The 23,824-nt window shown below is 42.0% G+C and overlaps 2 protein-coding genes across 4 annotated transcripts in view; one reads left to right on the plus strand and one right to left on the minus strand.

Moving 5' to 3' along the window:
• Cwc27 (CWC27 spliceosome associated cyclophilin) overlaps positions 1 to 201 on the minus strand; it is a 183,516-nt gene extending 183,315 nt beyond the window's left edge. Inside the window, exon 1 of the mRNA XM_048442956.3 lies at positions 92 to 201. The gene's annotated coding sequence lies outside the window, so the exon portion shown is untranslated. The remainder of the gene's footprint in view (positions 1 to 91) is intronic.
• Positions 201 to 23,229, plus strand: Srek1ip1 (SREK1 interacting protein 1). 3 transcript variants are annotated; one of them, XM_048442958.2, is made up of 5 exons: positions 201 to 340; positions 11,587 to 11,634; positions 16,848 to 16,991; positions 18,300 to 18,372; positions 20,852 to 23,229. In XM_048442958.2, the coding sequence occupies exons 1-5, from the start codon at positions 328 to 330 to the stop codon at positions 21,033 to 21,035; spliced, it is 462 nt and encodes a 153-aa protein (XP_048298915.1). In that variant the 5' UTR covers positions 201 to 327; the 3' UTR covers positions 21,036 to 23,229. The 3 variants fall into 3 exon arrangements, with proteins under 3 accessions (XP_048298915.1, XP_085532882.2, XP_087753003.1); XM_085676756.2 differs by lacking the exons at positions 201 to 340; positions 20,852 to 23,229 and adding exons at positions 7,884 to 8,185; positions 20,158 to 20,249; XM_087896877.1 differs by lacking the exon at positions 201 to 340 and adding an exon at positions 7,964 to 8,185.
• The last annotated feature ends 595 nt before the right edge of the window (positions 23,230 to 23,824 follow it).

The raw sequence follows: 23,824 nt of genomic DNA on the forward strand, positions 1-23,824 counted from the left end.
AATTTGTCACGTTACCTGTAATAATAGTTAAAGGGCAAACCCTTAAATGCCATTACTGCGTCCACACCAGGTGTTCTCAGCTAGCACTCACCTCCCGAAGTCGGTCAAAATGGTTCCGACCACGTGTGCTCCGCAGTGGGACTCCCCTGGAAATTGCTACCGCGGCGCCTTAGTTCCGCGAACCCTGGGAACGCGTCTGGCCTTCCCCTGCCGTGTGCTATAGTTGTGGGGACCGGGTGGGAGAGATCTCTCCGATAGTGCGTTATCCTCGCAACGGACCTGACCCTAACGCGATCTCGAAAGCTCAGGACTCCGCTCACCTGCCTCATGGCAGTCCCAGGTGAAGATCAACCGCAGGGTCCCCTAACAGAGGAATGGGGCGAGCAGTGGAGTCCAGGGAGCGGGGCGGCGGGGAGTCCTCGGGGATTCAGACGAAGGCCTGAAAATGTACAGAGTTGGTTGGTTTACGTGAAAAAAAAAAAGTTGACACTACAAGTCCAAAGGGAGCGAGGAAAGAGGGAGAGATCGACTCGGTCGCTCCTAGGCAAGCCCGAACTGCCCAGGCTCACAAGGAAAGTGTACTGTAGGAGGAAGAGAAGACTTGGGAGCAATAAACTCTAGGCCTTAAGAGGACAAGTTACCCAGAAGACTAGCAGGAACTTTCACGGGGCTTCAAAATAAAATTCGAAATGTGAACATCCGTCGAACCCAGGGAGCCATACGCATTATACTAAAGACACCAAGTCCAGAAGCGCACCTGGAGTTTGTTTGGCTCTGCCTGTGTGTAGTTACAGTGTGGCTGTAGGCCGGTTTGTTGTGTCCTTCAGGGCCTCAGTTTCCCTATCTGTAAAAGAAGGAGCCTTGTTGAATTATATCTTGTTCTTTCTAGGTTGCAATTTGTCTTCAGAGGTTTCTAACCTACAAACGGCATGCTCCGGGGTTTGTTTTTGTCTGCTACTCCAGCTTACTGGAGAGTTCAGGAGCTGCAAAAACTTCCCAAGCCGCCTTTGTCAAGATGTGTCTGACTCGGCAGACTCCTGTTGGCAGATGTTTTTAAGAGATATTCCCGCCTCGAATTTTGGAGATTCACAGTGCACAGTACTGTAGGAAAAACCCTGAAAATGTTTGTAAAGCCCCGACTTTGCTTAAAACTGCGCTTCCTGCGGCTGTTTGATCTCTGCCTTTGTTATTTGGCAGCCTTTTCCAAATCTTTTTTCAGAGAGAACTGGGGGTGGGGGTGGAGGTGGGGTGGGTGGCTGCTTACCTAACTTCCGCAGTTTGCAAAAGAGCCCCTCTGGAGCGGTGAGAAGAGACTGTCCACTCTTCATGGTGTGGTCGGGAGCATGAGAGCCACCCTTGCTCTCATGAACTCAGCAGGGAGGAATTTACAGAAAGTGGAACTACTGCTGTGGCAAGCAAAATAGTGTGGACACCTAGCAGGATGCAGAGTATAAAAGGTTTAGGTTCCAGATGAGACCTAAAATGTGAGAGGGTGGGGAACATTTACTATGTAACCCATGCATCCGATACTATGTCAAACATTGTAATTTTTTTGCTCTTCCTTGAATAACAACTGCTCCGCGATAGCTGTTCATATTCCCACTTCACAGGCTGGGGGACATAGAAATCGAGTAACTTGGCTCTTAGCCAATGGCAGCTAATGCAGGTTATCCTAGCTCTTCCCCACCGTGTGGGAGTGCATTTCCTAACCTGTCCTGGCACAATAAGGAAATGTCCTGAAGGACAAAGTGTTTGGATGTTGATAGACTATAGGAAACTGCTTTAGGGTTGTTGTTGTTGTTGTTTTTTTAAGTTACATTTTAAGATGCAGTGACCTAGAGGAGAGTTAGTTCATTTAGAGGCACAGTGGGTGGTTTGGGGTGTTTCTGGTAAATTATGTATGCCATGACACCTGTTGAGGCTGTGGTCTCCTTAGAAAAGCAGCTAAATTGGAGGTGTGTCTTCCGTGGTAGAATTCACCAGGAATTGAGGACTGCTTTGCTGTAGGAGGGAAAAGACATTCACCTGGCTCCTGATGTGAGATGATTGGAGAGGCCTCATAACTGGGAAGACATCTCCCAAGAGCAGAGTTTGGGGGAGGAGAGTGGTGTTGAGTTCAGTTTGAAGCTTGCGCTGAGGTTAGTCGGACCCAAAATGGAAACAGCTAATAGCATAGGAATAAGTAGATCTTAGGCAAGAAGTTAGAGTTGAGAACACCACCTCATAGGAATTAGGGGGTAAAGCCCGAATGAGACTGTATGGCCAGGGTGTGTAATGTGTGAAGAGGAGCTCTGACTGGGGAATAATGGCATATAAGGGGACATCAGAGAGAGACAAGTCTGAACAGTAGCTTGCTGAGGCATTTTGAGAGGTTCTGGTGACCGCTGCATCACACACCTGCACCCGGAGCTGGCCCGCTGTCACTGTTTATTATTTGACCAGGCGTTCACAGTGCCCTTGTGGTCTGAGCACACCAGGAGACACGCTGTAAAACTTTCGGGATGAAACTGTGCTACTTAAGAAAAAGGACAAAAGCGACTTTTCTTCTCGCTTTGTTTGAGATGCTCTTTAACTTGGGACCAGTGTTAAAAATATGTTAACTTTTCAGTTCAAAATAATGCTTCAAAGCATAATAATAAATTGTGTCATTAAGCTAGATGGAACGACTTACATAAACTGCTTAGAGCCACCAAAAATCAAGATAATAGGCATGACAGGTGGCGGGGACGCACAATGCAACCCGCTTTAGAAAATACAGACACAGAAGGTGTTAAGATAATTTCTTGGATGATCGATCCAGACGCTGCATGGGAGGAAAATAGAGCTCCATTGAGGCGATCATCAAGGAGGACAAGTATTGTGTCACGCTCCTTTATGTTAGGTGCGATGGATTCAGCTTGGGGTGATTCTGTTCCTGGTTATTATAAGGTGTAACTATAGAGTAATGAGGCTGCTTTTCAGAAACCACCGGCCTTGTCTGTTTCAGTGGTCACGTGATCCCGCTGCTGTTGCTCCGCATTGTATGCTAGCTTAAACCATTATGTAGGTAACAATGAGAGACTGAAGACCTTAGGAAAATCTGAGACGCTTAGTTATTTCACAAACAGCGTTGAACATAGGATTCAGCGAAGTTTACTTTCTTGGGAGCGTGTCTTTGCTCGTTCACAGTTGATGAGATTAGCTGTCGTTGAAGTTGTGTTGGTGAGCTCCTGTTCTCCATCAAGTGTTGGCCAGACACAAGTGGCGGTGTGTGTTACTGATAGGGATGGCACAAAAGCTGATCCTTTTGTGTCTCCAGGGAAGTCTGTCTCCAGGACAGAGGATGACAGCGCCACATTAACATTTCCATCTCACCTCCCTTCAGCACATTGCTGAAGCATCTACGAAATCATAGAAACGTGAAATCACACTCCGGCCTATTTCCCTCATTCCTCAGCCACACTCTTAGGGAACTTCTTCCCTCTCTAACATGGCTGCTGAAATAATGTTCATCAAATTATGTCTGAGTCTATCATTCCTGGGAGGCAGACAGTTACCTGTGAACTTTGTAATTTTCTTTAAGTCACTTAACCTTCCATAGACTGTTTTATTGTCTCCATAGCGAAGGAGATAATTTCTTCATCTTATAAATTATTAAACCTCCCTTCTCAACAAGAATGAAGTGTATAACTCTGAGCATGACCAATGCTTTTCTGCTGCCTTCTATCTTTCTTATGTATTCATCTATGATGCAGAAAACCTGACTCAGCTCTTTTCTAACCTCTTGCGTGTTTTTCTTTCTGTGCCATGTGTCTGTGTTACTGTTACCCCTTAGTTATGTATTTATTCCAGCCTCGGGCTTTCAGCTGACAGTCTTGCCTGTCACTTTTTCAGTGCTTATTAGCAAACTTATACATTGTTTTTCACGTTGCCCAGCAGTCTGTCATGCATTCCAGCTGTGGGTACACAGATATGATGTGAGAGACCTTGGCGGGTGAAAGCCCATGTTGGGTGAGAAACAGACAGGCCAGGCAGACACTGCGGGTGAGAGACACACAGGAGAACAGGGCTTATGTGGGAAATTTTGTTAAAAGAAAAGGGAGGACGGGAGGGGAGAAACCATCCACTGGGGACAGGAACAGAGGAAGAGAAGAGAAAGATACAGAGAGAAAAGGGAAGAAGAGGTAGAAATTAACAGAGTTTTGCCTGTAAAGGGACAGGATATGCTTGCTTGCATACAGGAGCACACTGCAAGGTCCCCAAGGGGCAGGGCCGGGTGTGCCAGGATGCTAATGTACACTGCCCTAGGTAACCTAGTATGGTGTAGCTTCTTGTAGTGAGGGACTTTATTTGTTTTGATGACTTGTCTAATATCAGTTCAGAGTTATACACCCATATACAGGATTTATGGCACATTTACAACAAGCACAATCCAGTGCTGGCAGTCTTGATCATTTCATTAGACAACAGATTAATCTTATTGTCCCATGACAATAACTTTTGGTTATATACCCAAGGCTTATGGGTACCTGGGCTCCCCAGTTAAGATCTCACCAATTTGGGCAGAGTGAAGAGGGAAGTTAGGGATCTTTGGGTTGGGAAAGACCACAGGCTTTTTGTTCTCATCTTAGTTGGAGACAGTTGCAATATATTTTTGAAGGAGACTTTGGTGATTTCTCTAAACTCTCCCTGTAACTTCTTGCTGAGTATATCTCAGATCTGCTTGAAACTCACGACACAGCAGACTGATCTCAAGCTAAAGGCAAACCCCTCTGCGGTCTCTGATTACAGGCCAGTGTCAACATACCCAACTTAACTTTCCTTCATCCATTATTTTGTGAAGCAAATAAAAGGAAGAATTTTATGCCTTAAGTTAGCTATTTTATATCATTAGTTGAAGAGGTTCTAACTGGGTTTTCACCCCTCCCTCAGGGATCAAATGATTAAAGAGACATAAACAATAGGACGTGCTCGTTCAAAGAATTTCCATCAAGAATTTTATTTAGCTTACTGTTTAAATTCTTTTTTTGTAACTATTTTATTTTTTTTCATTTTTAATGGTTTGTGATTTTATTTTTTTCATTATTATTATTATTTATTAAAAATTTTCACCTCTTCCCCGCCTCCCTTCTCTCTCCCCCTCCCCACCTCCCCCTTCCCACCTTCCCCTGCCTCTCTAGTCTTAAGAGCAGTCAGGGTTCCCTGCCCCGTGGGAAGTCCAAGGTCCTCCCCCATCCATACAGGTCTTTAAAGGTGAGCATCCTAACAAACCAGGCTCCCACAAAGTTAGTCCATGCAGTAGAATTAAATCCCAATGCCATTGTCCTTGCCTTCTCAGTCAGCCTTCATTGCCAGCCACGTTCAGAGTGACCATTTTGATCACATGCTCCATCACTCCCAGTCCAGCTGGCCTTGGTGAGCTCCCATTAGATCAGTCCCCTTGTATCAGTGGGTGGACGCACCCCTCGTGATCCTGACTTCCTTGCTCACGTTCTCCCTCCTTCTGCTCCTCATTTGGATCTAGTTAGCTAAGTCCAGTGCTCCAGTGTGGGACTCTGTCTCTATCTCCATCCATCACTAGATGAAGGTTCTATGGTGATATGCAAATTATTCATCAGTATGGCTATGGGACAAGGCCAGTTCTTGCATCCTCTCCTCTGCTGCCCAGGGAACAATCTGGGGATCTCTCCTTGGACCTGGGAACCCTTCTAGAATCAAGTCTCTTGCAAACCCTAAAATGGCTCCCTTAGTTGAGATATTTACTTCCCTGCTCCCATATCTATTCTTCCTCCATCCCACCCATCCCATTCCCCCAAACTATCCCAAATCCTCCCCTTCTCCCTTCTCTCTACCCATCTCCCCTTACATCCACCCCCAACCCTCCCCACTGTTTAAATTCTTGAAAGATTTCTAATTTCTGTTATTTTTTTCTATTTTAGTCTCCTTGTTCCATGTAAGATCCCAAAGTAGAGTATATCTACAACTATTAATATAAACCAGTAGAAAGTTTTAACACTTGTTTTATTTTTATATTCAACTTTCGCATGACAGAATTATATTTTATACAGACATTATCATTCCTATATTAAATACCCTACTATCTGTGGTTAAAAAGCACATACCCACACAATAAATTAATACTCTATTGAAAAAACCCCACAGTATGTTAACTTAAATGAATAAGATGACCAAATGGAAAATGATTACAAAACAAAAGAAATCCAATCCACTGTTACCGAATCTAATTAAATTAAAAGTGAAAAGATGGTGTCCCAGGGTAGAGGTGATGCAGTTGCTAAGTGATACCGAGAAAGCTTAGACACTTTAGCTGCTTGCTTTTGACATTAAATGATTATGTTTTCAAAGTACAAGACAGAGATAAACTAGGAAAGTAGGTTCTACTGATTGCTGTTACCGTTTGTGAAGAGCTCAGTGAAGAAGCCACCTAAATGCCTGCTCCATGATTGGGGGAAGGTTTTTACTGTAAATGTGAGAGGGAGAATAGCCGGAGTCTCTGTGGGTGCTTGCCATGGCTCCCTCTCAGGGACAGAGAGAGGAGCGGAGGAAGAGAAGAAAAGGTGGGGAGAGAAGCAGACTGGTCGGTACCAGGGATATGGCAACAGAGAAGATAGCAAAAATGGTTGCTGCCTGATATAGGGGTTATGTTGCAGGCGGGAGGAGGGCAAGTGAAGCCGATGACCAACGTGGGTCCTTGAATTATTGGAGACTTGTTAGAGTTAATAGAAAACGAGATGCTCTTTTCTGGAGATTGGGTGGGGGGGGATTGGGGAAGGGGGGGTGGGGGGATGGGGGATGGCTGTAGGAGTGGATAAGAAAGTAACTACTTTTCCTGGCAAGCAGAAACAAAGTTTCTGAGGAATGTTGACTCTCCAGCCTGTTCTGAACCCAGACTGCCATCTTGTGAGGCCCTGACAGTTCTAAGTGGCTGAATATTAACTTTGAGCCTAGGGTGGTGTGCCTGCCTAGAATCGCAGCACTGGGGAGCTAGAGGCAGGAGCAGCACTATAAATTTGAAGGCAGACGAGCATACATAGTAAATTATAGGCCAACAGGGTCCATAGAGCATCTCAAAATTATTTTTGGCTTGGGAATCAGACAATATACCTTCTAAATAACTGTATTTATGTCAAATCTGATGTTTTTGCCGTATTTTGAGAGAGCTGGCAAGAGACTCTCTTCACTTGTTTTTCTTCCCTTTCTTTAGCCATTCTGTTTCAGTTTTTGAAACATTGTTTCCACTGTGTAACCCCAGCAGCTTGCTATCCTTCGCCTCAGCTTCCTTCTTCTCTGATTTTCTTTTCTCACCTTTGCTTCCCGCTGTTGCTGTTTGTAAATTTTCCTTCTGTGTCAGCTGCTTTACTAAAATTTAATTTACATCTGTTAAAAGGCCAGCAGATAAAAAAAAAAGTGCAAGCAAAGAATTTGTGTGTGTATGGTAGACAGTGGTTCTCAACCCTTTAACTCTGTGGCCCTTTAATGCAGCTTCTTGTGTTGTGCTGACCCCAACTACAAAATTGCCTTCGTTGCTGCTTCATAATTGTAATTTGCTACTGTTATGAACCATTATATAAATATGTTTTCCAGTGTCCTTAGGCGACCCCTTGAAAGGTTCGTTTGACCCCCAAAGGGTTCTCGACCCAGGTTGAGAACCACTGCTTTAGAAGAAAAGAAATAAATAACCAAAGTAAAGTTCAGTCCTTGTTATATAATGCAACATCACAGACAGTTCTGCTGTAACTTTCTTTTCTCTTCCTGTATGTGCTAGGGATTGTTAAATTTTATGAAGCACTGGCCTCATTTCTTCATACCATAACTTAGATTTATACATAGTTGGTTTGCATTTGTGCAAGTAAACTGAGTTCTCAGGTGTGAGATTGTTGGAGTAAGGCCTTGTGGTAGACTTCACGTGATGCTCATTTACACTCCACTGATCCTTCCAGAGTGTGCTCCCCCACTGACCCTTCTAGAGTGTGCCCCACTCAAAGCTCTCTTCGAGTCTCTACCTGAGCTCCTTTCGTAAGAGAAAATGGAATCCTGGTACCATTATTAATGAGCATTTTCTACATGTTTTGGAGCCGTCCCTGTTTCTTTTCCATACTCTTCTGGTCCACTGTTTGCCTTCTTCCCCTTTGTTTTCGCAGTGGCCATCGGTCTTTTCCTCAGGATTTGCTGATTTTCCACAGTGGTGAGTTTCTCCCTCCTGCGAGTTACAAGTGTTTCGCAACCCTTCAAGTGTATTCTGAGTTTGCTCTTGGAGGCTTTCACCACTGGAATGCAGCCCTCAAGGCCCCACCCCCCAGCATCCACACTACCTGGCCTTATTATGTGCTTCTATGGTGACCTTTAGATTGTAGGTCCTGATTACCAAAGAGAACTTGAAGGGGGCAGGAGGCATCACTGCCTAAGCCAACTTAGTGGTGAGGGAACCAAGAACATCAAGGAGCTACAAGTAAATGGGAGAGTGGCTCGCTGCTCCGGGAAAGGCCTCAGCACACAACAGCCAGAGTTCCTGTCTGAACGACAGAAAACGAAAGATTAAGTTGAAAAAGAAAGGAGTTTATTGACTCTAAGAAAATCCTTGCTAACAATGTTCAGAAACCAGAAAAGGCGAAGTCCACCAAATGGAGCACTCTGCCACTGTCATGCTTTGGAAATGAACTTTCTTCCCCAAATAGGCCAAACTGGCCTTAAGCTCACTATGTAGCCCAACTAGACTTGAACTCAGCTGTAAAAGGAGTGGTGGGCCGCTTCCCGCCACCCGCCTCCCAGCTAGCTTTACCCCTGAAATAGTTACACGGAAACTGTATTCTTTTAAACACTGCTTGGCCCATTAGTTTCAGCCTCTTATTGACTAACTCTCACATCTTGATTAACCCATTTCTAATAATCTGTATAGCACCACGAGGTGGTGGCTTACCGGGAGGACTCTAACCTGCGGCTGTCTCGGAGAGGAGAGTCATGGTGACTGCCTGCCTCTGCTTTCTTTCTCCCACAATTCTGTCTACTCCTCCCACCTAAGGGCTGGCCTATCAAAAAGGCCAAGGCAGTTTCTTTATTAACCAATGAAAGTAACACAGACAGTTAACCCCCCTCCATCACTCAGCATCCTACTGCCTCAACCTCTTGATGTTGAGATTGCAGATACTTAGCTAGAAGCCAGATCTTGACAACAGGATGAACTATGATTACATCACTTTTCCCAGGTCTGCAATGTCCTTTGCCTTGGTCTCAAAGGTTTGCAGAAGCCTCTCATTAGCCAGGCAGTCTTGCAAATGATTACAAATGAAACAGATCTTAATTTAGACAAAGGCTAGTAAGGAAGTAGATCTGGTTATTTCTTCGTCATAAAAAGTTTTGTCTTGGTTACAGAAGATAGCCTGAGAAAAATTTCATGTTCTGTTCATTCTAGAAATATGAAACACTTGAAGAATGAGTTCACATCAGTGTCTATTGCTCTAAATGAGTTTAGTTCTAGCACAGGCAGAGGTGAGATAGTTTCACACCTGCCTGTTGCTGTTCGTCTGTGGCAGCAGTAATACTGGTGCATAAAGCAGTTTGTTCCATATTATTCAACATTTGTGGTTTCTATGGAAACAACACTGACCCATATTCTCTGATTTTTTTTGTCAACATGCAATTATTTTTATAATGGAGAAACCTTAAATTATATTAATCCAGTCATATTCCACAGCTGATCCTGCTAACTGTGGCGTGTGGGTTCTTACAGGACAAAGTAGAGACAGCGTCTAAAGGGAAGGGATCAGTACACAGTGCTTAGAAACTTCAGCGTGACTCCTTCTCTGATTTAAGCATGTAAATACTGTAAAAAGTAGTAACAGCTTCTAGAGTTTGAGGTGAAAGTTGGCTTCAGAAGAACTGTAACTAATGAGTTCTTAGGAAGGGGTAGGAGAAGGGTGTAATGAGTAGTGTCAGAAAGGTCCTAGCTCCAAACATGATGGATCTGTCACTCAGAGGCTAGCAGGGAGATATTAACAGCTGTGCTATATGTTCATGGGAGGCTCAGATGTCAGCGGGATGCAGCATCCACCTGGTCCCGTCACCTGGATACAAGGTGCATCTACTTGGATGTTCTCTAAGGATGTTTGTGAGCAATAGAGCAACACTTGTTATTTAAGTACACGTTGTAGGGCTGTGTTTATAGGAGCAGCTCGTTTAGTATAATATTTTTCTCCAAATTAGGAGTAGGGAAATAACTATTGTTTCAACTTTATCATGTTAAAGAAGTGGTTTAAAAATTATTTTCATTTACAACTACTAAGGTTTTCTTTCTACTCTCTGCAATTTACAAAAGTCTCACATGGGAATGATAACTCCACTTGAAGGATTTAGAAAGTGGGCACCGTGCACCAGAGAAATGGAATAATGTTGCACTTGGCCTCTCATTGCCTTACAGAAGCTACTGAAAGGTTAAAGTTCATTTTGATGTTCAGTGGAATATTTGGCCATAAAAAATAATGCAGTTTTGGTGCATGTTATAATATGGATGATTCTTAAAAACACCATGTCAGACTTTTTAAAGGGTCAGCTATTAGCCTGGCTGTGGTGGCACACGCCTTTAATCCTAGCACTCAGGAGACAGAGGCAGGCTGATCTCTGTGAGTTCGAGACTAGTCTGGTCTACAGAGTGAGTTCCAAGACGAGGGCTGCTACACAGGGAAACCTTGTCTCAAAAAACAAACAAACAAAAAAACAACTATTACCTGGCTTCTCCAGAAAGACAAATGGTTAGGAAGTCGGCTGGAGTAGCTGAGACTGGGGAGACGAAGGTGTTTACTGTGAGTAGTTATTCTTCTTGGTGCTAAAAATCATTTGGAGGACAGTAGTTGAGAGCCGCACATCATTGGAACTATTTGCCATGCTGCTAAAATGCACATTTGAAGTGATGAAAATCCTCACTTTGGTGTGTATTTTATCACAATTTTAAAAGTGATTTTTCCTTTCTTCAGCACTATCTGTATGTATTGACTACACAGAAATGCTGTGAATGTTTGTGAACTTTTATCAGAATTGAACTGTGACTACTTTGTTTTCGCTTATCAAAGTTCAAGTGCTGAATTTAAGTTATTTTATGATACCAAACAATTACAGTGAATTTTATGGAATATCATCAATTTCTTTGAGAAAAGGTAGAATTATTTTTTTCTACTGGAAGACACAAAAACATGTTACTCTTTAATGTTTATATGTATATATATTACATGTATATGTACATATATAGTAAGTATTTATAGATATATGGTAAATTAATTACATTTCAACAATAAGCCATGGTGTCCTAGAATTTCTTCCCCAATGTTGTAAGATTCCTAAAATGTTTAAGCTCTCAACTATAATGCTGTTTTCTTACTGAAAAATATATGTTCTTGAAATATTGGTCAAATTATTTAGATAAATTCACTTTCAGTAAGTTAGCTGTTAATCAAAATAATTGAGTAATGTTGCTAAGATTAGAGTTCTTTTTCAAGAAATTTTAGAACATAAGGTTTTCTTAGGATTTTATCATATGACGAAGTCTTTATTTTTACTTACATATATTTCTCCAAATCTTCTCTGATTGTATTTCAGGTTGCAACAAGGACAATGTCCGAGCAGGCTGCAAAAAATGTGGCTACCGTAAGTGAAAAGCAATATTCTGTCTACTTGTGTGTGCTGGGGCGATTGTTTGGGGGGCTGTGGGGGAGCAGGATGGTTCAGTATCCTGACTTCAGCAGCTCTGTGGGTGGTCCCGGGCCCCTACCAGGGTTTGTAGTTCCCTTGGTAACTAGCAAAGGAGTCATGAAATGTGAGGGGTTGACGGGAGATTTAGAAGTTTGAAGAAAATAGAACTAAGACAATTTGAAACATAAAAGAAAAGACTATGAATATAAAAATATAGGTGGTGCTAGAGAGATGACTAGACAGTTTAGAGCACTTGTTGCTCTTCTAGAGGACCCGGGTTTGATTCCCAGCAGCCATGTGATAACTCATAACCATGTGAAACTCCAGTCCCAGGGAGCTAGCATCCTTTTCTGGCCTCCACCAGCAGCAGGCATGCACATTGTATATATATATATATATATATATATATATATATATATATATATATATATATATATATATATATATATATATATACATACATACATACATACATACATACATACATACAGGCAAGAAATAAATAAAAATTAAAAACACACATAAAGTAATATAAGTAAATCTTTAAAAGATTTAAACATGTGTATGTATGTATGCTTGTATATGCTATATATACATCTATGTATTCCTTTGTTTCTTGATACCAGATGAAGAGTAAAGGCATTAAAAACAATCTTTGAATGTTTGCTGAATTTATCCCTTTGTATAAGGGTTTGATTGGTTCCAGAATTTCTGCTCAGGTGCAAAAAGAAAATTTGATTTCAACAATGTCTTCCATGTGATTAATATAATAGAGTTAGAAAGTACACCCAAGCCTATGTAATTACATACAGTACCGTGATTTGATTCTGTAAACAGCATTCCTTGAGGCAAATCCAGCAGCTCTGCAGGCCTTACCAATGGTTTTTCTTGGCATTACTTGCTGTCTCCAAAGTTGTTTGACTTCTGTGCTAACTACACTAGACTATTTAGGATCTGCCACTTCATTGAAGGGCTATTTTCTAACAAATGTAAGTGATTCAACAAATATTTCCATGAAAAGTAAGAAATTAATTTATAAACTTTGTTATTTACAAAAAAACCATACAAATAAAATAAATATCACAGACCATGATTAAATAACTCCATGAAGAAGGTTTCCTGGTCTGCATTGTAGTGAGCATTGCCTTCTGGTGGTTCTGGCAACAGATGATTCAGGTGAACACCTCAGCACTGACTAGATACGCCGCCGTGGGCATGTGGCTTCACCATTTGTGGTTTAGTTTTCTGTCTGCAAAATGAGATAGCTACAGTACCTAACCTTATAGAGGTTGCTGTGACTATTGGGAGAACTTGTGTAAGGGGTGACTTTGGGTCATTGACTGGCCATAGTTGTGGACGGGGATTGCTGTGTATTAGGAAACGGAAGCTCTTACGGTACAAGATGGGAAGGTGGAATTTGTGCGCTGGTTATCAGATTCCGTGCTGTGCTGTGCTTGTTCTGTTTTCATACTTCCCATAGTGGCAAAAATGCATCGTATGTAAAATTTTAACCAGTTTTCAGTAAATCGTTCTGAACATTAATTACCTTCGTAGTTCTGGACAGCCATCTCCACTTCCTACTCCAAATCATTTTGATTACCTTGAATAGAAACTCTAGTCGTGAAGTAGAAACTGCATCCCTTCCTTTCCTTAGCTCTTGGTAGTTTCTGCTTCTCTGCACAGTCTTTAGTGGAGGAGCCACAGAGTTTGTCCTTTGTGTCTGACTTAGCAAAATGTTTCAGAGTTACCCCATGTTGTACCGTGTGCACACATTGACAGTATTTCTTATGGTGTTGCATTGCATAGATATACTACACTTTCTTTATCCATTCACCTGTTGGTTGTTTTTATCTTTTAGCATTACGAATAATGCTAAAGTGATCATTGATGGGTCCCTGGTTTTCATTCCTGTGAGAGCCTGGGCTATTATTTAATGTGCAGGAAGATACTTGGCACAGCTGGCTGTTGTTCTTCCCCTGAGTGACGGGCACTCTTGACAGACTTCCGCTAGTCACTGCGTTTTCCTTTCTGGTCACTGTGACAGAATGTCTGAATAACATTCAGACGTTGCTCCTCCCTAGCTCCAGCCTTCGTGTGTCGCTCTGTTGTCTCCTAGAACATGATGGCAGGTGGGGTGTGTATCCCCCACTGCTGTCAGGAAGCAGAGAGAAGTCCTGCATGGCTGGTGTCCTTTCCCCTTTTATTCCATCTGGGCCCCCAGCTCGTGGTAATTGGGTTATATCATCCTGAACCCAATCTCTCAGTAAACCCAGAGCCTGCTGATTTGACTACTCGCCTTAGCCAGCTTGCCCCATGGACCCCCCTGTCTCTGCCTCCCAGGTACTGGGACAACAGGCGGCCACCATGCCCACTTGACCTTTTATATAGGGGCTCAAGGGACCCAAACTCCGGTCCTCACACTTAGGTGACTTCTGCTTTGGTCACTGAGCCAGCCCCCAGCCCCTCACAATCTAATAATTCTTTACCCTTCATCTTTTTAGCATATATTTAGAAAAGAAACCCACAGAGACAAATGGTTAGAAAGACAGTGTTGTCCTAAAAACAACAACAGCAACAGGCAAAAGCCAGACTTCATTGTAGTTTCACAAGTAATTCGTCGTGCCACCTTCCCTAAAGGGAAGCTAGACTAGGTGTGGGACCCTAAGCATTGCTCTTACGTGATCATTCCAGTGCCAGGCATTTGGGTAGAAAGCTAACTTGAGTAAAGAAAGATTGCGTCACAAGGAATTCTGGTCACAGTGGCAAGCTGGGCTACTGTGAGAACTGTGGAAAGCCCCCTTTTCTGTGCCAAGTGCATAGCCCTGGAGGGAATTAATGTGATAACAGCAGAGCTAAATCAGGAACCCAAGCCAAGAAGGAAAGGTGACCCTCCCAATGCAGGAGTGAAAAGGGTCTCAGAGCAAAAGCAGGAGTGTGTGCTGAACACACAGTGAGTCACACACTACCTGAGTGGAGGTGTGAGATGGCCTGAATATGTTGTTTTTATTAGTTAATGAATAAAGAAACTGCTTGGGTCTATAGCAGGCCAGAACAGAGCTGGGGGTGAGGGGAGGACTAAACTGAATGCTGGGAGAAGGTAGAGTCAGGAGATACCATGTAGCTGCCAGATGGGAAAGACACGAACTGCCAAGTGGAACCTTGCTGGTAGGCCATGAACCTCATGGTAAAATATAAAATAATGGAAATGAGTTAATATTAGATGTAAGAGCTAGCTAGTAGTATGCTTTAGTGATGGGCCAAGCAGTGATTTAAATGATATAGTTTCTGAGTGATTATTTCTGGTCTGGGCAGCTGGAAACAAACAAGCAGCCTCCTTATTACAGAGTGGTCTTCAGAACTGTGTGCTGTGACGCCTTAGAGCCCTGGTGGTGGCAGGACGGCTAGAGTGGAGCCGCTCACATAAAGCCAGGATCCCTACCCTAAGGGAAGCAGGGAGTAGCAAGAATGCCCACGATATGCGTGAATGCCTACGAAATAGCGATTAAAGGAAAAGAGCCATGCAGACTCGGCCACCATACCTGGAGTTGTGCAGCTTACACTGAGGCAGGCACTTTTCCAGTGCTCCAGAATTACTGTTAAAAATGGTGTTACAGGGCTGGTGATACAGCTCAGTTAGTAGAGTGTTCGCCTAGCGTTCGCTGAGTTGTGAGTTCAATCTCTAGGTGCGGTGACCCACACCTCCAATCCCAGCACCGTAATTATGTTAGAAGGTAGGATGGGATGAGGTAGGACTGAGACAGCGCTTGGGAAAGATAATGGAGCCATTGAAACCCTCCCTCCCTCTCCCTCTCTCCTCCCTGCCATGTCTGTGTGTGTGTGTGTGTGTGTGTGTGTGTGTGTGTGTGTGTGCGCGCGCGCGCATGCGCGCACGTGTGTATTTACTCTTGTGCCATGGCAACATGTAGACATCACAGGAAAACTTGTGGAGTTCTCTCCTCCCTTCCACCACATGGATCCTAGGGATGGAACTTAAGTCCTCAGGGTCAAAGGCCAGTGATTTCAGCCACTACACAAACTTGTCAGCCCATTCTGTCTGTTTCCTTCAGTCCAGGGCCAAGCCTTTAGGATGCTGTTGCCCTCACATAGGGCGAATGTTCCCACCTCCTCTGACCTTCTCTAAACCCTCAGAGACAGCCTGAGGCTTGTCTCCAGCTGACCCCGATCCTGTCAGGGTCAGGTTAGAACCATCACAGGGGGCCATGACGGAAGTTTCCTTACTGGAGGAATTTTAGGAAAAGTGAGATCAGAATTTAAATATTTAATGTTTTAAATCCTTTCAAGAAGTATTTTTAGTTTTGTGTGATGCTTATGCATTATGACCACTTGAATTAGATGAAAGCTGTAACCACATAAGTTGGTAGGCAGCAGAGGAGGAGAGGCTACAGGGAGCGAATAAAATATACGGTTTCATGTATGAGAGAATGTTTTTAGTTACCTTAATCTAAATAATGTAAAATAGCCTGTGCATTTAGAAAGGGAAAACAGTGATTCAGTGTTCTGAAATGCATGACAAGTGCCCCCACAGTGTTTCTTGAATTAGAAGTTCCAACGATGAAGGGGAAAGTTCTGTTGGAATACTGTATTCCAACAAAAAGCGTATAGGGTCTGACCTCCAGCAACAGAATAAAAGTTAAGGCTCTTGTGCTGTTATTGACCTTGTACTCCACTGCCCCGGTGACGCACCAAAACGACGAGCACAGATGTGTGTGTAGTTTTATCTGAAACACAATTAATAAAAGCTCAGAGACAGAAATTGGGATTCAGCCTGAAGGTCAGAAAACCAAAACCAGCCACTGGCTCTTACCTCAACCTCAGTTCGAAAATGGTGATCCTGCCTCCAGGAAACCTCAGAATGAGACTGAGACTGAGAGCTGTCTCCTCCAACTTTATAATCCTCTCTAGTGCTGGGATTAAGGGCGTGCACTACTCCCACCTGATTTCTATGGCAAGCTAGCGTGTCTGCTGGGACTAAAGGTGTGTGTCATTGTGGCTACTGGGATTACCATTGCTGCCTGGTCTGTAGGGCTGGCCAGTATGGCTGTTTTACTTTTTTTGATCTTCAGACAAGCTTTATTTATTAAAATACAAATGAAATGCAACTACATTTAGCCTTCTTGGTTTTTGTTTCGTTTTGTTTTGTTATTTAGCTGGTCATCTGACTTTTGAGTGCCGCAATTTTCTCCGGGTTGACCCCAAAAGGGACATTGTGTTGGACGTCAGTAGCACAAGTAGTGAGGACAGCGATGAAGAAAATGAAGAACTGAACAAATTGCAGGCTCTGCAGGAGAAAAGTAAGAGTGGTTTTTCGCCTGTGTCTCCTTCTGCGTCATGTCACACTTGTATAATTGTGCTCATCTCAGAGGCGTCTTTCTTATCACATGTAAGAGCTACCGCACAGGTCAGAACAGAGGCTTGGGTGGAAGTCACTGGCATGAGATTAGCGATCAGGAGGAGGCAAGTCAGCTTCTGATTCCATAGCTATTATTTTGCTTTTTCCTCGTTTGTTGCCTGTTACACTGGTATAAGACAAACATCGGATTGTCAGGTCCCATTGACAAATAGCAGAGATTTTAGATGCTCAGAAGCTTCATAGCAATTTTGAGTACCCAGAGAACCGTAGGCATGGGCAAAGGAGCATGCTGAGACTGCCACTGTAAGCCTCAGGAGGTTCCTTTCTGCTTTGGGGCGAACTCTTGCCACAGTGTACCTGAGAGCGGTTGGAGAGAGGGCTCAGCGGTTACAAGAGCTTGCTGTGGTTCCACGGGGCCTGAGTTCAGCTCCCACCTCAGCTGTTGTTGGATGTTTTTGCTCTTACTCTTTTTTTGAGCTTTTGGGGGGCGCACCACCCAGCTCCCAAGTAAATCACACACAGAGGCCTATTTTTAGCTACGAATGTACAGCCTTAGTTTGGCTCGTTTTTTGCCATATTTTCTTAAATTACCCCATCTATCTTTGGCCTCAGGGCTTTTATCTGTCTCTATTTCTGTATACCTTTTCTTTTGTTCTTATTCAGTGTTTGACTGCGTAGCAGCGTCCTCTCCTTCTGCTCCACTGCACCCACTGTGTGCTGTGTCCTCACCTTCTGCTCCACTGTCCACACCACTATGTGCTGTGTCCTCTCCTGCTTCGCTGCACCCACTGTGTGCTGTGCTTTTTCTCTCACTTTCCTTTGACACGGAAGTTGGGTCAGGGTGTGGTGTTTGCTTATACATATTTGTAATCTTCCTCTACATAATCTTCCACTTGATAGTAATTTCTGATTTCGTATCATTGTGATCAGCCAAATGCTCAGTATGATTTCATTCTTAAGTTTAAGACATAATCTGTGAGCTAATGTTTCTGAGTTTCTTAGTTGAAGATATCACCATTATATTGTAATTACCATCTATGAAAGAGAAGTCATTTTTCAGGTCCTTTCTTGCTTTTACTTTTTACTCCTGTTTATGTTGACTTCATCTTCCTAACTGTAAAATAAAATACACATACACACACATGCACACGCAGGTACACACTCACCCACCTCCCCCGCCACACACACACAGCATATTTGTACGTAGACTTGTGGTGACTGATGGTTTCCTCCACCTTCTCCCTTACAGGAATAAATGAAGAAGAGGAGAAGAAAAAGGAAAAAAGCAAGGAGAAAATTAAATTGAAGAAAAAGAGGAAAAGGTACATTTTAATAGGTTATTTAGGTGTTGAGAAAGAATTTATAGTCCAGAAGGATTATAAATTTTTTTTCATATAGACCAGTTAATTTACTGTTAGAGTTTTCTTAATGAGAATAATATGTTTGTATTTACTGTAGTGAAGTAGCAAAATCCTCGACATTAGAAATTAGGAATCAGAAAAGATGGCATCACACAGTCATCTGACATGTTCTCATTAGAACAAACGGAGGTCCTGATGAGAGGTGGTACCCCTCCTCCTTTATACATCTGTATCCTGGACTTCACATTTAGAGTGAGAACTGAAATTTTTATTTGATGCATATCTAAATTCCTCATATATATATTTTTGCTCATTTTGAAATTGGATTCTAAATGTCTGCATTCTTCTTTCATTACCATGACTAAGAAATTAATTTCTTCATGGGATTTAATAGATTTTCAGAAGCCCAAACTTCCTTCAGACCTTCCACAACTCTCAATAGCCATTTATGAATTTTTTTTACTGGTAAGATTTTTAATAATTAATTAAAGAAATTAATCAAACACAGCTAAGAGACAAATCCTCCCCCTGGTTACTAAGTACAGTCTTATTCAAGCTGAGATAAGTAGACATGTTTTTGAGCATTCGCTCATAGTTAGGTCTGGTCTGGACTTTATTCTCCCAGATTTTTTTTTTAATCAGGTATTACCACTTTATAATTTTATAATGCACTCAACTATATATATTTAATACTTCAGAAACCTTGTCAGTGGTCAGAGTTAGCTCACTTTCAGGTGTTGGGGTTAATCTGTAACATAAGAAGTGCTGGGAGCAGGCTCAGATTTCTGACAAGTGTGTTGGGATTTGTGCTAAGGCAGCAGGTTGCATTGCATGGAGGAAACATGAGTAGTCTTTCATGTTCTGACATATTTTGTTTATTATATTAGGTTTGTAGTTAGAGATTATATTCAGACCTGTTTATGCTGAGCCTTACAGTTCTAAGGACCTGAAACCCAAACTTCTTCATACATGTACGGATAGCCGTCTCATGGCGTGCTGTGCCCAAACCTAGTTTTGCCTTATAAATGAGAATCCAGGAATAAAAAGATAAAGAAAATGTGCAGGCATAGAAGAAGCTGTATGTGTGCAAATAAGTCTGCCAGCAAGAGAATAGGAGGGAATTGAGGGGCAGCTTGGAGGCAGGGCCTCGTTCAAGCCACTGCTGGGATGGGAATCCCTGAACACTGCAGGCTCTGGATTCGCTTTTGCTCCCTGTGTCTGTCCTGAAGTTTCTTAGTTCGGGTTTTAGCTCCTAAACTGCTACTCTAACTTTAAAAATTTTTAATTAAAATGCAATTACAGAATTTCCCCCTTCCATTTCCTCCCTCCAACCCCTCCCATACACTTCTTCCGACTCTCTCTTAAATTTGTGACTTTTTTAAAAAAAATAGCTTTCAAATGTTGGTTATAGTTATATGGTGATAGATAGGCAAGATAGATGGATGGATGGATGGATAGATGGATGGATGGATAGATAGATAGATAGATAGACAGACAGACAGACAGACAGACAGACAGACAGACAGATATAGGTATAGATATACTCCTAAATATATAAATAAAACCTGCTTAGTCTGTTTAATGTTACCTGTATGAACTACCTTTTGAGATACTTGTTGATTTTAAATTAATTCAATTTCTGTGTTGTCAATATATTTTTAGTTTGGACATAGGTAAAATGTTATACTTTATATAAGATCTGAAAAGATGGAATTTTTTTTGTTTGTTTCTTTTCCTCATTCCCAGCCTCTGCTGCAGCTCATATCAGGAAAGAGAATTCTATGGGTGTTTCCTCTCAATTTTGTATTAAAATATTAATAAAGTATAACAATAAATCATCCTCATTCATCTACATGCAGTATTCATTTAAAAGCACCCATTCTGTAAGTAATAAAAATTACTCAGAAATATCAGTGCTCATGTCTAGCACTGCAAGCAGAAGGATCAAGTTCATTATCATGAAAAATCACAGGAATCACAAAAGTGCTTTATTTTGTTAATTTTCAGCTCTTTTCTGTTCATCCTAAGGAACAATTAGAATCCTTTTTATATTTAGCCATAATTGCATCCTTTTGTGACTTAAGAGAATATGCTAACAAGTTATTACATATACAAGTGGGCTGTGCGCATGAGGTTGGGGAGCGCTCTGCTTCAGTTTCCCTCTAGGATTCTGAAGGGCAGGCCATGTGCATCCCTGTCACGGCGCCAGAAAGAATGTCCTTCTCAGCCCCATCTAAAGCCATTGCATTATTAGAGCTAAGCAGAGTAGAGATGTAGCTTTGTCACCTTCTGTGACCAAGCAGCAAAAACTTTGAATTCTGCATTTAAAGAGCATAGAAGGCTGTGTTTAAACTTTCTCTTCCAAGAGTGAAGGGAGCTCAGATCCTCCTTAATTCTGCAGGCCCCGCTGCAATGCCAGTCCTTGTGTTTTTGCCCATAGGTCTTATTCCAGCTCCACCGAAGAGGACTCTTCAAAACAAAAGAAACAGAAGTATCAGAAAAAAGAAAAGAAAAAAGAAAAAAAGAACAAATCAAAAAAAGGAAAACATCACAAAAAGGAAAAAAAGAAGAGAAAAAAGGAAAAACATTCTTCCCCTGACCGTTCTGAATTCACCAAAAAGTAACTGAATCTCTGGCCTCTCTCAGGAAATTGAAGAATTCAATATTTTTAATTATTGTACCTTCCTTGAAATTGCTACATAATTACGCTTTGCAGCATATCCCAGCCTCTTCCATAAAGACATTTTTCACATTGGGACCCTTCTCTCTCTACCCATTGGTATTAAATCCATCTTGTTAATTGGCACCCGTGGCTCAAGTGTAGATACTTGTACACGCAAAGCACATCCTTTTGGGTATTTGTGTCTCTGTGTGTTAGGCTGGTGTTGTCACTTGCTAAGTTAACTGCCACATGGCTTTACCGCAGTCAAACCAAGTAATCTACACAGCAGCTACTAAATGGCATCCTTCCAGTGACGTTCTAGGTTGGTGGTAGTGGTTTGCTCTTGATACTGAGAAGTTTAATAGCTTTATCTACTGTGTAATGTATAAAGATAGTGAAGTCCTTCACTGTTGTTTTTAAATCTCTCGACTTTTTAAATAATATCATTGAAGATAAAACTGCTTTACTGATCTTATGTTTTTAAATGAATGGGATCTATTAAGATAATAATGAAAGTATTTGTAACAAGTGTCAATGTTTTATGAACTGCATGTTCCTAGCACATGCCTCCCATGTTTTTTATAACAATTAAAATATCCCCTTTTTAAAGAGAGTCACTTAGCTTACTAGAAAGTCTGGCAGGGAGTCTCTGTGCTGGTCAGGACTATTAGGTTGATACACACATGTGCCATATTGGCATGTCTTACAGTGATACCTCAAACACAGAACTTTTTGTGTGGAAACAGCAAAATCGTCATTAAAGCTGATTTTTATTATATCTAGTGTATTTGATGCTTACCAAATGTGAGTGTTATGGCAGTTTTTATGAATGCTTGCTTATATATTTATTTTTTCTGAAGTGCTTTTGAAGTGAGTTTCACCCTGAACTTATGACTTCGTGGAGAGCCATTGTTGATATTTCCTCCTTCAGTCACAAATGGAAGCACTGCAAAAAATAAAAATAAAATCAACAATTTCATTCTGTACTTTTTAAAATAAAAGCCTTGAGGGCAGCATCATGAAAGCCTTTGTATAATAATGAAATTTATATATAAATAAGTGTTTTCAATGACATGCTAATAGATAATTTCTTTCATTTTAATTTCATGATCATCAGTGTAGTGTATTTTAACATCTAGTATTCCCAAATCCAAGAAGTTAACTTATTATGCTGTAAAAGCATTAAACCAATCTGCTAACTTGGATCAGCATCAGAGTTTCTAAGTACCTTGCTATGGTGCAGTTATATATCTTCAAATTGGTAAGCAGAGATGTGACTGCAGACAACTTTATCAGGTAAGAACACTTGGTCTCGCAGGGTGGAGAGTTCTTCCCTTGCCCTGCACCCACACTTGCATGCCCTAGTCAGACCTGGGGCTTCATAGGTCCCATACATATTCTCCCCTCGCCTCTGCTCAGGTTCCACAGAAGCTACACCCACACCCTTTCCAGCATTGCTTCTATGAAGCTTGCGCATCTCCAGCTTTTCCACAAAGCAGTTACACTCTTGGCCCATAAAAAATTGTTTTGCTTAGAGTTTTGTCAGTTGTCAGGACTAAAGCACAGAACTTTTAGATTTTCAAGGACTTGTTTGTCTACACCAATTTTGTGAAAATTCAGTTCTTTGGTTATCTGAATTAATAAAAGTCAATAAAAATGAATGTCATTCTTAAAATCCTTTTTAAAAACATAACGTGCAGCCGGAAAGGTCGCTCACACCCTTGCTGCTCTTAGAGAGGACCTGAGTTCAGTTCCCAGCAACCTCACTGGGAGGTTCATAACCACCTGTAACCCTGTTACTCCAGTTCCGCCGGTCCCGATGCCTTCATCGGACCTCTGTGGTACCCAGGAGCACTTAGCAGATGCTCACCCAGACACATACACGTGCATGTAAATTTAAATTTTTTTAATTTTAAACTTAAGAAGAAATAGCAAATGCATAAAGAAGTGGCCTCATCCAGTTGTGTGTGTGGCATTGTTAGCAGTGACAGTGGCTGTGGAGGGAGAGTGATATTTGTGAGTCTGATTTCTGTTACTTGCAAAAAAAATATAAATTGACTTATAAGGGGTTTTTTTCTTCAACTAATGATTCAGAAACATCATTTATATATGCAATCCACCATCAACTCTATAATAAAATAAAAGATTTTAATTGACCAGTCCTCTCCCTAGAAATAATCTTTTTTTTTTCCCGTTAGACTTGTTTATTCAAGTATCCGAAAACACTCTTTCCACTTCCTCCCCTCCTCCCAATACCCTCCCGCTCCTCCCACTCCCTCTCCTCCTCCCTCACCATTCCCAAGAGCAGTCAGGGTTTCCTGCCCTGTGGGAAATCCAAGTTCCTTCCCCCTCCCTCCAGGTCCAGGAAGGAGAGCATCCAAGCAGGCCAGGATCCCAAAAAGCCAGTCCATGCAGACGAAACAAGACCCAGTGCCATTGTCAATGGCTTCTCAGTCTTCATTTGAACCTTGGGGGCTCAGTCAGCCCCCATGTCAGCCACATTCAGAGAATCTGGTTTGATCACATGCTCGTTCAGTCCCAGTCCAGCTGGCCTTGATGAGCTCTCATTTGATCAGTCCCCTTGTATCAGTGGGTGAACGCACACCTCGCGGTCCTGACTTCAAGTGCTCCAATGTGGGTCTCCGTCGTCGGATGAAGCCTAGAAATAATCTTAACATTATTAATAAATTTCCCTAGAATATTAGTATACCTTATGAAGGGCCTCACCCAAGTAAAAGTCATTCATTTTTA

Source organism: Myodes glareolus, chromosome 15, assembly GCF_982192425.1.
Source record: "Myodes glareolus chromosome 15, mMyoGla1.1, whole genome shotgun sequence".
In the NCBI taxonomy this organism is placed as follows: Eukaryota; Metazoa; Chordata; class Mammalia; order Rodentia; family Cricetidae; genus Myodes; species Myodes glareolus.